This window comes from Lycorma delicatula, chromosome 12 (assembly GCF_047948215.1).
Source record: "Lycorma delicatula isolate Av1 chromosome 12, ASM4794821v1, whole genome shotgun sequence".
NCBI lineage: Eukaryota > Metazoa > Arthropoda > Insecta > Hemiptera > Fulgoridae > Lycorma > Lycorma delicatula.
In genome coordinates, this window is record NC_134466.1 from 65,886,780 (window position 1) to 65,900,565 (window position 13,786).

At 31.1% G+C, this 13,786-nt stretch overlaps 1 protein-coding gene across 5 annotated transcripts in view; it reads right to left on the reverse strand.

The window, feature by feature from the left end:
* The window catches only part of LOC142333216 (ATP-binding cassette sub-family C member 4-like), a 189,880-nt gene that overhangs the window by 92,756 nt on the left and 83,338 nt on the right, over nt 1-13,786 (reverse strand). For 4 of the 5 annotated variants that reach the window (XM_075380199.1, XM_075380201.1, XM_075380198.1 and 1 more), the window contains exon 3: nt 3,537-3,647. In XM_075380199.1, the coding sequence (XP_075236314.1) occupies nt 3,537-3,647 (111 nt within the window). Of the gene's footprint in view, nt 1-3,536; nt 3,648-8,371; nt 8,582-13,786 lie in introns of all 5 variants that reach the window. The other variant, XM_075380202.1, reaches the window with a different exon arrangement.

The window sequence follows — 13,786 nt, forward strand, 5'->3', positions numbered from 1 at the left end:
TTTTTAGTTTGCAAGATACATACCTACCTACAGACGTCACACCGAAACTAGTCAAAATGGATTCAGGTATAGTGAAAATGGATATTTCCGTTGAGATCTGAAAACCGAATTTTTTCGCGATCACAATACTTCGTACAAGGAAGTAAAAACACAAAACAAGCTTTCAAATATATATATATAATACTTAACTTTTTTCCTCTACTCCCCTGGGCCGGACATACAATCAAGTAAAGTTCAGCCCAGGAGAGTGTGCTTTCACTCAAATGAGCCCTCCCCGCCTACTGGCAGAACGTCCGGCATGGCAGGTCGGCTCACAAGTTGAACTTTAAATCGTTTGCTTCAAATTCCCAGTGAGGGTTAACCATGCCCGACTATGTCATTCCTTCCCCCCCCACCTGGGACTAAGACTCGGTCAGTCAATTTCCTGCCTCTAACAGCCAGGAGGGGGAAACCGGGCCCGCCTATGTCGTTCCTGGGCCCCAACCAGCTTTAAAGTCTTTAAATTAAAGACGGGACCAGCACACCTGGTTGCTGGCCCTCCCGATTGGGGCTGTCCTACCCATCCCTACACCAACTAAAAACTCCCTTCTTCTACCCTCTTCATCCTTTGAACACGCAACGTTGTTCTCGCAAATTCTTCAACCCTTCTCCAATCATCATTGAATGCTAACATTTATCTTATCAACTCATCTGGTTTCAGATCAGTAATACCAGCGCGCCTGTGCTGTTCCGCCCACTCTGAGCACTAAAATAGTGTGTGTTCTACCGTATCGCTAACACCGCAATACATGCAAGCCGATGAATCTCTCCTGCCGATCCTGTGCAAATACTTCAAAGTTCCCGTGGCCCGATAACAGTTACGTGTGTAAAAACCCAGCTCGCCATGACCTCTACTATACCATGAGGTCAAATCGGGTGTAAGTCGTCTGGTCCAAGCTGCCTTCTCACCCGCGCGCCATGCTCTTGCCAAATGCGCAGAGACCTTCCCCTCAATTCAGACTTAGTACCACCAGAATGCTTGCAAACTCGCTCCTGGACCAGAAGGTCGATGGGGAACCCATGCCAAAACGCATAATGCCTCATAAGATGCAGTCTGGTAGGCCGCCACCATGCCTAGTAGGGATTTGCGGTCCCTACTTGAGTTCCTTAGATCCTAAAACATCAAGATTTGGTGAAAACCGCAAATGCCCAGATTGAACTGATTACAATACTTTCCTGTCTAGAGATATAGGTCTTTGGTATAGCTCTCTTTAGATGGGAAAATAAAAGCAAAATGTGGTTGATATTTACATAGAAGGATTATAAAATGCGGGAATACCTTGATTAGATTAGTATCAAAATTATTAAATGAAAAGAAAATCAGTCGCAGTAAATCCATATTAGTACATAAAAATAACAATTACTGTCATGCAATTATATGAAAAAAAAAATAACTTTGGTATGTAGTAAATAACACATTTTTTAAGACATTTATTGAAGATATCTGAGATCTTATTTAAATAGATTTAACCAAGTACGCAGAAAATTCAAGTTACTTACTAGTTAATATTATTCAGAAAACAATAAAAAGACAACATTGGTTATCATAGAAAATCTGTTTAATTCTAAATAAAATGAAAAAATTGTTTAAAAGAATCAGCAACATATTTAAAATTACAATTAGGTCTAGTCTGCCAAAGTATTATGCTGTTACATTAAATTAGTTTTGTTGTTTGGTTTTATAAGAACATTTTTTTTAGGAATAAATAAGTTTACATTTTTAATCAAGCTTAAAAAAATAATACAAATAATATGTAAAGCAGAAATGTTCGAATTTTTAATTTTAATATTACTAGTATATGTTTTAACTTTTAAAGTTATTAATATGAGTAAGTACTTTGGTTTTCATTAAAATAACTTTATTTTAACCTGAAGGAATATAAAAACTGCTGGATATCAGACCTAATGTAGGTATATCTACTGGATGTGGCACTGATATTTGAACTGAGCTTGGAAGAGCTTTTTTACTGAACAAAAAAAATAAAAGTTTCTTCTTATTTTTAAACTGAATGAACATATTTATTGATTAGGGTTTCTCCCTGTTCCTTGGTATCTGAAGGTGATGCCATGAAATACTTATTGCTAAATGTTAGATTTTGGTATTTCTTGGAAATAGCAAGAAATAAAACTTAAAAAATGTACAATATGAATAAATTATATTTTTTTACATCATACTGTCCACCTAAAATTTAAAAAAATATTTTATCATGTTCTTGTAATATCTTAATTATAGTCATATATGTTAGGAAGTGTATAAAAATGTTATTAAGCACTTGCTTTATAAATAGAATTACACAGCTTAAGAACATAATAAGGTTAATTTTAAATAAAAATGCACAATGAATCTCTCCCATTTTTTTTAAGTTTGAAGATTCTATTCTTATGTTACCTATATTTTTTCAAGATATTGAGTAATCACTAGTATAAAAAGTGAAGAGAATGAAAATAATTTAAATTATATCGCTAGAAATTTGTGTAAATATCGAATTATGTTAACACAATCTAAAACCAGAACTGAATTATCATGAATCTAAGACTTATAACACTCTATCAACTGAAACAAAAAACATACAGAATATAAAACTTTTCATTTTCTTAATACATTCTTGGTTTTTGCCTAAATTGAAATTTTAGGGAATTTTTTTAACTTTTTTCATCATGATTTATATGGAATCATGATGGCTGGCATTAAATTATAAAAAAATACTGGTTATCCTATTGAAACTGGAAGAATTCACTTGTGATACAAATGTGATTCTGACGAATCACATTTGTATATTCAGGGATAAAGGTTCTATACATTAGAAAAGCATCAAGTAGAAATAAGTCACTGGCTCTTATTCAACAATCAGTTAACTGTCTCCTGGAAAAAAAATGTTGGTTACACATTTGAAGACCCTTGTTTATTACTTCCATAGTTGGTGTGTTGAAAAATGACGGATCTATCAAGATTCTAAAGTAAAGGATTGTGACACAACTTCAAAACGAATTCCCAAAGGAAATGAAGATTTGTTGTCATGAATATGTTGCCTAAAACGTTGAGACATTTTTTGAAGAATGAAATGTTAAAAGTGCTCCTTTGGCCAGGCAACTCCCCAGACTTAAACTCGATTGAAACCTTCGGGCAGTAGTAAAAAAACAACTCTCAAAAATGGATAGTATCACAAAATTTGATTTCATTAAAATAATAATAATATTAGTATGATTTCATGATGAAGAAATAAAAAAAAAATGTGTAATACACTTATTGAGCCAATACCAAAACGTATAAGCCAAGACATTAACAATAAAAGAAGACATATTAATTACTAGATATTTACAAATTGTACAGGTATGATTTTTTTCCTAAATAAAGTTACTTTTTATTAAATAACATCTGTGATTGCATTAATTTACATTCTACTGTATGTATGCTGGCATAATACAGAATTTTGTTGATTTTTCTTTAATAAATTACATAGAAATGAATCAATTTAAATAATAAATAGGTGACTTACCTTTCTATTCTGTTACCAAGCAAATTTGAATAATCATCTTTCATTGGTTTACAAATATCTTGAAAACCAAATACGTGATAATACCCATCTTTAAGTATTTTATAAGTCCATCTGTAAAATAAAAAAATCATAATTAACTATTCATGGTGTATATATAATGCTAAATGATAAAATCGTATTTTGTAATCAGAACTGAAAATAAGTAATTTATTGTAAATACATCTAATTTTTGGTTCCAATTATCCAAGGCTGCAGAATAAGAAAGACTGTTAATTCTGAATAAAATTGAAATAATCAAAAAAAGAAAACTGCTTAAGTGTCTGTAGTAGTTAGAATGGTGAGAGAACACCACAACCAAAATTTTTTTTATACTAATATTTCTAATCCAGAATATGACAACAGAGAAGCAGAATAATAAATTGAAAAAAATCAAGTCATTCTCCAAAACACAATTTTACTGCTTTTAATTCAACTAGTTATAATGTATTTGTATTCTAAAAGTTTTTATACGTAAAAGAGATCTTACATACCCAACTGACAAAAAACAACAGTTTTGTACACCTTCACAGAACTTTTTAAACACACCAAGGTTCAACAGGTTTCACCTGAATGTAAACTAAACATAAGTCTGATTCATACTAACAGACTCCAAAAAGAAAAAAGCAGTGAAAAAAGATTGTGTTTTATTTATTTCTTATTTTTTGATTGGGCACTGTTTCTTTTAAAAGGCATTTTAGCTATTAGTCTTATTGTGCAGGAACCAAACATGTGAGTTTATTATATACAGCCATCCTATAAGATACTCCAAAACGTACAAAACATATATTCACTGGTTTTCAGATTCCAGCATCTTCATCATGTAATACTAATTTTAGAGAAGAAGTAAAGGGCTCAAGAATAATAAATGGTTAGACGGTAAGAAAATACAATTTTACTGAAAGGTACATTGGGATTCTTTATTATCTTCCCCATGACTTAAACAAATAATAAGTGAAAAGAAAAATTAAGTTGTGTAAAAACCACAATTAATTAAGTTGTATAATACAAACAACATCACTCAAAAGTTAGATTCAATGCACTCTTCAAGCAGTGGGTACCCTTTTTACCACCATAACCACCCACATGATAAGGGTTTTTACTAAAGGTGGGAGCAACATGTTACTAATGAATTATGTACTACAATAAAATTTCTTTGTGAAACCTAAACAAGGATTTTATACACATTGAATATCATGAAATACTTCAAGGAAAGTACTGTAAGTGAAAAACAAAAAACATTCACATAAATTTGAGCCCAGAAAAGCTTTAATTAGTGAAATATTTCACCCTGGTAACTCCTCTATTGGTGTACTTCTTCCATCATAAAATCTGGAAACAAAAATCATGTTTGCATATTCTTTGTTAGAAAGTTGAACAGGCACTTTCAGTCTGAGATGTGCATGTAGTATTTTATTCTTACATAATCATACAGACTAATTCAAACACATAGCAAAAAACTTGCTTTTTGATCAGCTTTTAATATTAAAAACTTAAAAGATGAAAAAAATTCTCAAATAATACATCAATTAAATTTTGAAAATGAAAAATTTGCAACTTTTTTTCAACTCGATGAACTTTAAAGACTGTTATTTAAAATTATCTCTTATTCAAATTTTGATTATTTTTCATCTGTTTTATTTTTACTACTACAACAAACAATTTTGTTTTTAACATAACATTTTTCAGACATAATGTTTAGGATTGGACTTTTTAACTTTTCTTCAAAATAACAACTTTAACAAAAGTCAGATTGAACCTCCACAAGGTGTTTCTGGATATATCCAAAGCAAATCGGACAAATTTATGAAATGAATCTCAACAGACTTCACAGCTTCATCTATCAAATCATACCCCACAATTATCTCACTAGATCACATCTAGAGTAACTCAGGACCTAGTCCCACCACAGGTGACCCCTTGACATTCAACCATGAAAAGTCTTTCAAGGAATACTCCACCAGCTGAACCAATGCAACACTAGTGTTCAGAGAAGGCAGAACTCAGATACGGTGAGACCCATTTAGAAGATAAAATGTAGTCAGAAGCACTGGAATGCCGTAACTCCACACACATGAACAAGAACAATACAAAATCCAAAATCAAACTCAAGCAAATCGCCTACATTTCCATACCCAACGTAAATTCACTCATGCAGACTGGTAAACTAAAAATAATAATCTACCTAATAGACCAACATAAAATTCTCATCATGGAACTGCAGGAAATAAGAAACACTGACTTGGACCGTGGAATCTCAAGGATATACGGTTTATAAAGGTATACCTGTGAAGAGGGTGAAGAAAAGTTTGGAACAGACTTTTTGATCAACCTCAAAATAATAAACTCCATACAAGAAATCAAGGAGAATGACAACTAGATCATGTCTTCATGGACAAACATTACTAGAAAGAGATTTAAAACATAAAAGTCCTCCGAGGAGTAAACACAGACTCAAATCACTATGTAGTCAAAATTAAAATGAAATTTACTCCCCCAAAGGAAGCAACAAAACCAAACCAAACTCCTGAAACTAAAAGAAAAATAGATCCTACCCAACTAATCAAGTATGAAAATTACGAAAAAGCAACCAATAAAATAACAATCACGAATAAACTCGAAGACCTAGTCAACAACCTTAAACAAATCGTAGGAAAAATAGTGCCACTAAAACCCTGTAAAAAGCACCAATGATGGAACAGCGAATGCTATGAAACAGTAGAGAAGAGACATAAGCATGGCTATTACACCAATCCCAAAAATCAGAAATATCCTTTCATAATTTAGTAAAACAAAGAAAAGAAGCCACCCGAACCCTAAGGAAAATAAAAAGACAACACCATAAAGATATACTGAAGTCAAGAGAGGAAGAATTCAACAAAATGCAGTCGAGAGACTATCACAAAATCTTCAAAAAACAGCTCCTAAAATATGAATCCCCAACCATTCTAATGAAGGATGAAAACCATAATCTTGTTCGTAACGATAAAGATAAAGATAACACTGAAATCCTAGCTAAATATTTCATATATAGCGAAGATAACAGAACTGCTAAACTTCAAGACACTAGCATCCCAATAACAACACCACTGGAAAACACCAACTCTCCCACAATAAAAGAAGTCTACCAAATACTGGGTGAGATGAAGAATTACAAAGCAGCGGGAGATAAGACTTTTGTAGAGATCTGGAATCTTGCAGGAAGACCAGAAAAAATTGCCCTTCACTGGACAGCTTGTCAACATCTGAATCAAAAACTACAAGAACACTGGACAACAGCCCTTGCCCACTTGCTACACAAAAAAGCAGACAAACAGGCCCTAACTGGGGATCTCACTCCTAGACACAACATAAAAAATTCTTTCAAGAATCACCCTCAACAAGATCGGTTTACAACTCAAGAAAGAACTAACAGAATACCAGGATTTCTGACCCTGAAGGAGATGTCTAGACCAGGGTTATGAGTCTCAAGCTAATAATGGATTACAACAGAAAAAGCAGCAAAGATAGCGTTTGCAGACTTCGAGAAAGCATATGATTGCATCTACAGAGACCCTACAAAATATTCTAAGAAACCTCTAACTACATCCCAAGTTAATAAAACATGATAAAACTGACGTTCACAAACACTAAGTCAAAAGTGAAATTCAGAGGTGAATGTTCAGAATCATTTGAGATCAAAACAGGACTGTGTCAAGGCAATGAACTCTCATCGCTATTATTCAACTGTGCAAAATAATTAAAAACTCAAAAATTAAATGACAAGAATAACTAAAAACCAAAACAAGAAGAATCCCTGGAATTGCATCAAACACTAAATAACTATAACAAAGTAGACCTGCAATAGAAAAACCTGAAACCACAAATAATAACTAACAACAAAAAATATAACCTATAAGTCACAGCTCCTAGAAACTCAATCTCTCTCACCGGATACTCATATTGAACTCTTTAAACAGCACAAAAATTAACCTGGTACACCTACAGTAAAAAATGTCTATCCATATACGCAAAAATAAGACACTACAACACAGTTATAAAACCGGAAGTTATATGCAGCAGAAACACTCTAGCATCTGAACGAATAATTAAAGACCGACAAACTCCAGAAAATCAAAAGAAAAATTGAAAGAACCAGTATCAACAGAAAGTTCCAGAAATATGGGCAATGGTGGATTGTCCCCAACAAAGTCATGTACAAAGAGTTAGTACCAATCACAGATACCATCCATAAGAGAAGACTAGGATTCTGTGGACACATTATCAGGATGCAACATTTAAGGGCCAAAATAGCTGCACTACAATCTTGACTTAAAAAACACAAAGACAGAATGCAGATGGATCAGAGAAATAAAAGAAGTTTTGAAGGAAATTGGCTTTATACCAGAAGACTCCACAGACAAGATAAAATTAAATGAAAACACCAAGGACAAAAACACTCGCTTCACACTGACAACATGATCATTTTCAACACCAGAAATGGCACAGAGATCGGAACGTATGAAAAAGTACCAGGAGGACCGCAAGGCCCAAACAGTCCCTTCAGACTTGGATAATGAACTGACTAAAGTGATCCTATGCGGTCATAAAAGATGAAAAAAAACAACATTTTTTGCCATCTTTTGATGTCTTATTTTCAATTAAAGTCAAATTTCTTAACTAAAGTTACAAAGACTTATTTGTTTATTATGAATATAACATAAGAAATTTGCACAGAAACGTCTGTTCTTTTACTTAAATATTTTGGGCATTACTACAGTTTTCTTAAAAACTAGTGAAACTGCAATTTTGGAACCTACTTTTTTAGCTACTGCAGAAGAAATCAAGGTGAAATTTTTCACCAGGTGTAAATTGAAACAAACTGTTTTTTGATCTGTATTTTTATATGAGTGTTTTTCTTTACTTCATGAATGGAAAATATCTTTAAATTATTTTTACTTCTTCTTGAGATAATCATGTGAAAATCTGTTGTGGCAACTTTTAAGAACATTCTGTAACTTATCAATACTCTGAAAAGAGAATATAAAAATAAATTAGTTTACTTTCCTTTAATAGAATTTGAAACTGAAAATCTCAAACCAGCTATTTTTAAAATATTATTAAAACAGCAAATTTAAAGATACTAAAAATTGACCTAATAAGAACAGTAATCATTTATACTACTCAGGACTAAGACTTTCACAAATAATTAAAAATAACAAATGATCTACTTTGATTTGAAAATATGTGAAATACTTTTTATTACATCAATCAAAGGATGTATTAAACAAAATCATAATTTAATCATTTTTATAATGATTTTAAAAGTTGTGGTAAAGCTTTAAAAATTTAGCTTAATTGTTATAAGATGAACCATGTTTCCAATTAGATGGCTTTAAGAATGGTTCACTATAAAAGCTGTAATCAAATTATTTATATAATGATTCATTAGTAAGTGAATATGATTACCTACACACATGTGTATGCGCTCACATGTGTGCACACACACACACGCACACACTTATTTTTTTATACTTGACATATTTCTACTATTTTGTAATAATATAATTCAATATTTATCAATTTAACTGGTTTTCAATATTGATAAAAATTAAAAATAAATCTTATAATAAGCAACATTTTCTATTAACAAACGTGTAAGCACACCTTTTTTTTTTGTAAATCTCAGAATATTGCATCATAAAAGTACAACAGTGCAATCACCTCCTCAAGTTGTAATCTATGTGTTTCATGATTGCCCAAAAAGGAGTGTAATGTATTTAGGGTGAATGTATGTATGTTTGTTACACTGTAGCGGCTCAACAGCTGAACTGATTTAGATCTATACTATTAAATAAAGAGGAAGGTTTTTGTTTGTCTGGGTTAATCAAAAATCTACTCGATCAATCACAGCCAGATTTTTACCCATGTTTCTTAGTATAACTGAGAAGGGTTTTAGATATATTTCATCTCGAAAAAAAAATATAGTAGTGGTGATTTCCCAGTTGAAGCACAAACCTTAATGAACTGAATTAATAAACTTAGAACTAGAGATCTCTATCCCTGTATGAGGTGGGTTTGAACTGAATGATTTAATCAATCGAATGAATAATATTACATAAATAGAATTAAATTTATGTTAAATAAAATAATATAAAATATATTAAAAAAATTTCTGTTTAAAAATAATGGCCTTCCTGTGTGGACTGCATGTGAGGTTAGAGTGGTGATGTATGCGCGAGCAACTCGTGGGAGGCTAGACCAAACATCATCATCAGCTGGTAACAAACAAGGTGCCCCTGAACACTGTTTTGGGAGGTGCAATGGGGTGCTCTTATAATATCTCTGTAAGCAATCGTCTGATTTTCAAAATTCAAACGGGATATTTGCTAGTTGGTTGAAAACTGACTTTCTCTTGCATCAGGTACACTCTCGGTATAACACGTAATGGTAATTCGGAAATGTATTTATATATATAAATATAAAAAGTTTGTCTTTTTGTTTTTTTTCACATCACACAACCAATTACTTTCAAATTTTCAGGATACATTTGTGTTACCCCAGCGAAGGTTTTAAACCATCAACTGAGGCCCTAGCTTCCTTGAAGGTTAAGATATTAAAAATATTCATTAAGGAATTTTCATTAAGGAAAAAATAGATTAATCATTTTACTTCATTAATATATTTATCCTACCATGGCAAAGAAATAAGTTATGAATTTTGTCATCAAATATGTGGGCACTTTACATACCATAGTGTTACTATTATTCTATCTTTTGTAATTTAATTTCTTTTTCAGGTTTCCATAAAGCCTGAATACTATAATTATTATTTATCAGTATTATTCACACAACCATAAGGATAATGTACAGTGCAGGGGCCAGGGGGTTTCAGTAGATACTTGGCAATCAAAGCAAGCTCTGCAGTTGTCCAGGGTGATGTTCCCCCTAGCAAATTGGGAATATAGAGCAAAGCAAGCTCTGCAGTCATGGGGGACCCCCGAGAGGCCCCGAGGAGTCCCTGAATTGGAGCCAAAAAAAGAAATCTAATTAATATTATTTAAAGTTATCAAATGGTAATATTATTTCTGCAAAAGGAAATCATAATTTTAAATAGATTAACTGGAAGATCTCTTAGATCCTTAACTTTTTTTATAAAAAATAGAAAATTTTTGTAAACTGAAGATAGCTCACAACTGCTGTATAAATTTGAAACTTGAAAATATATTATGTACTCCCAACAGAATTCAATTCAAGAAGTTTCATAATGAATACAATACTAAAAAAATAACATTTTTGTAAATGTTAATTAAAAAAATAAAAACCACTGTTTTTAAAAAGTTATGAATGTAATCTTACATAATTTTGTAATAATTAAAAATTACACAGTTAAATTATAACAATAACAATAAATAAATTCAGTTTTTGTTACTCAATGTAACTTGATGTTTTTTTATGACAATTAAAAATGTGATAGTATATATAAAATTATTATGTTCCAGTTAATTTTTCTAGTATCATTGTTTATATTATTTAATTTTAAATTATTACAAACAGTATACATTTTTAAATTAGAAAATAAATAAAGTTCAGAGATCACAGACTAATAATCTTTTGCTTAGTTTTTGTACATAACAATCAGTGATTATATTTAAATTAAATTTTTTGTAACCAAGCATAACCAAATTTTATAATAGCCCATTAAAATTACTTCAAAACCGTTTCAGTTGTCTTTGTGATTATACCCACTGACTGCTTCCCCTATTTTTATTCTGGTATCAGAGGTATATAATATTAGATTATTTTTTTAACAGGTGCACATGTGTTAAGAAAATAATCAAAGAATGTGTGTAATTTGAATTGTGTCTTTTCTTTTGGTATATCATTGTTGAATATTTTTATAAATCTACATTTTTCGTAATGTTCCAGTGAATTAAGTTGTCTTTTTTTGTATACATTTCTAATATAAAGGTTATTGGTGGATCTGTGATTTGCTTCGATAAGGTGGTTAGGAAATCTTGATTCTATGTTGCTGCAGGGAGCATTTAAGTATTAATTATATCTTTGTTTAGAGCTTCATCCCATTTGAGTAGCAAGTATAACATTATGCGATCAGTACAGTTTAGTTTATGTATTCTAGGAGCACTGTGATCAACCCACCAGGTCGGTGTAGTGGTGAACTCGTCATCGTAAATCAGGTGATTTCAAAGTCAAGAGTTCTAAGGTTCAAATCCTAGTAGAGGCAGTTATTTTTATACGGATTTGAATACTAGATTGTAGATACCAGTGTTCTTTGGTGGTTGGGTTTCAATTAACCACACATCTCGGGAATGGTCGACGTGAAACTATACACTACTACACTTACACATTTTATCCTCTGAAGTAATACCTTATAGCGGTTCTGAGGGCTAAACAGAAAAAGAAAAGGAGCATTATGATTGTGTTGTTTGCGTAATGATTTGTGATTTTTCAAATCATACTCTTAATACTTGTCTATCCAATTCAAAAAATCAACAGCAGTAACATAAGTCAATGCCAGTGTACAAACAGTAAACGCCAGTCTCTGAATATGGTTACAAAGACATATGAAAAGATTTTAAAGTAAGTTTTTAAGAATGTTTTATTTAATAGTATCATTTGGTGTATCATTACAAAACGTTTAAATTTAAAATTAAATAAAAATTTATTACGCAATTTTTTTTTTATGATCATTGTGTTTGCTAACTTGATAAAGATTTGGATTCATAGAAATTCCCTAACCTTTTCAAGATGTTTAATGGCAACAGTGTTATTGGATACGTCACTGAGGAAAGAATCAATAATTAATTCTGAAAAATCCTACGAAAAAATGTTCCACTAATTTTACGAGCCATTTAATATTTATTTTGTTTATAAAATATGCGAACCAATCCTAGGATTGATTACTATAAGTGTATTAAATGATAATATTAGTATTGATTACAAGAAGAAGAGTAATATTATTAAAACCAATAAACATTTTATCTATTAGAACATGACATTTAATGTCATATTTTATTAAAACATGACTATTAGATTATCTCATGACTTTATTAATTTAGGTAATGAAATTGTGAAAACAATAAACCACTTGTAAATAGATGAATTACTTAAAGTAAAGATTAATTGTAGATAATTTAATATCCGATTATAATTTAATTCAGTTAAATAATTACATATAGATTATATTAAAAACTTTTACATTACAATATAATATTGTGGGGCATATTGTAGGTAAGATGAAATTTAGTATTTATTTAATATTCAGTATCCACTCAGAAAAAAATTAAAGATCACACTTATGAAAGAACTAATTTGCTACTTGTTTAAAGAATCTTTTATTTTTATAATAAAGAACATGAAAAGTATAAAATGCCTACAGTTTCATATGACACTGAACAGAAATTTATTGATGTAATGAAGAATATAAAATTATGAAGATAAATTTTTAACAATGTCAAAGGATTTAAAACGTATTTGGAACAAATTATCAAGCATTATATAGAGTTTGCTACTATTAACAAACAACCAGCCTGAGGCAGGCTGATCAACAAATTCTTCTTTAGACAAGACTGTATTATAATGCTGCAAGTTTATAAAAGAGTTAGAAATGTTGGTTGTAATGATTTTTATATGTTAAAAGGAGACTAATGGATCGACAAAGTTGTTGAAATGAATTATCACAGAATTCAACACAAGGTCAAAGTTTATTTTCAATAAATATCAGTAAACTACTAAGAATGATTAAAAAAGTAATGAGTAAATATTATGTAGATACAATAAATAAACAGGTCCTCTAATCTGATTGGTACATAATAAACAGTATTTCGATCATGATAGGTATGAGTAGAAATGCCACTCCATAAATAAGTTACTAATTTTAATTTACTACAGTTTTGGTACTTTCTAGATGTTGGTCTACTGGTTTATATCGTGAATCATATTAGCAAGTATAATAATTTAATTATCTGACAGATTTTTTTATCTTGTGAACTCTTATCGACTTCTTGAGGAAGCCCCAGGTGATAATACTATATTTCAGACTGTAAACATACCCACCGGGTTGGTCTAGCGATGAACTCATCATTGCAAATCAGCTAATTTGGAAGTCAAGAGTTCTAAGGTTCAAATCGTAGTTACTCTTATTCGGATTTGAATACTAGATCATGGATACTGGTGTTCTTTGGTGGTTGGGTTTCAATTAACTACACATCTGAG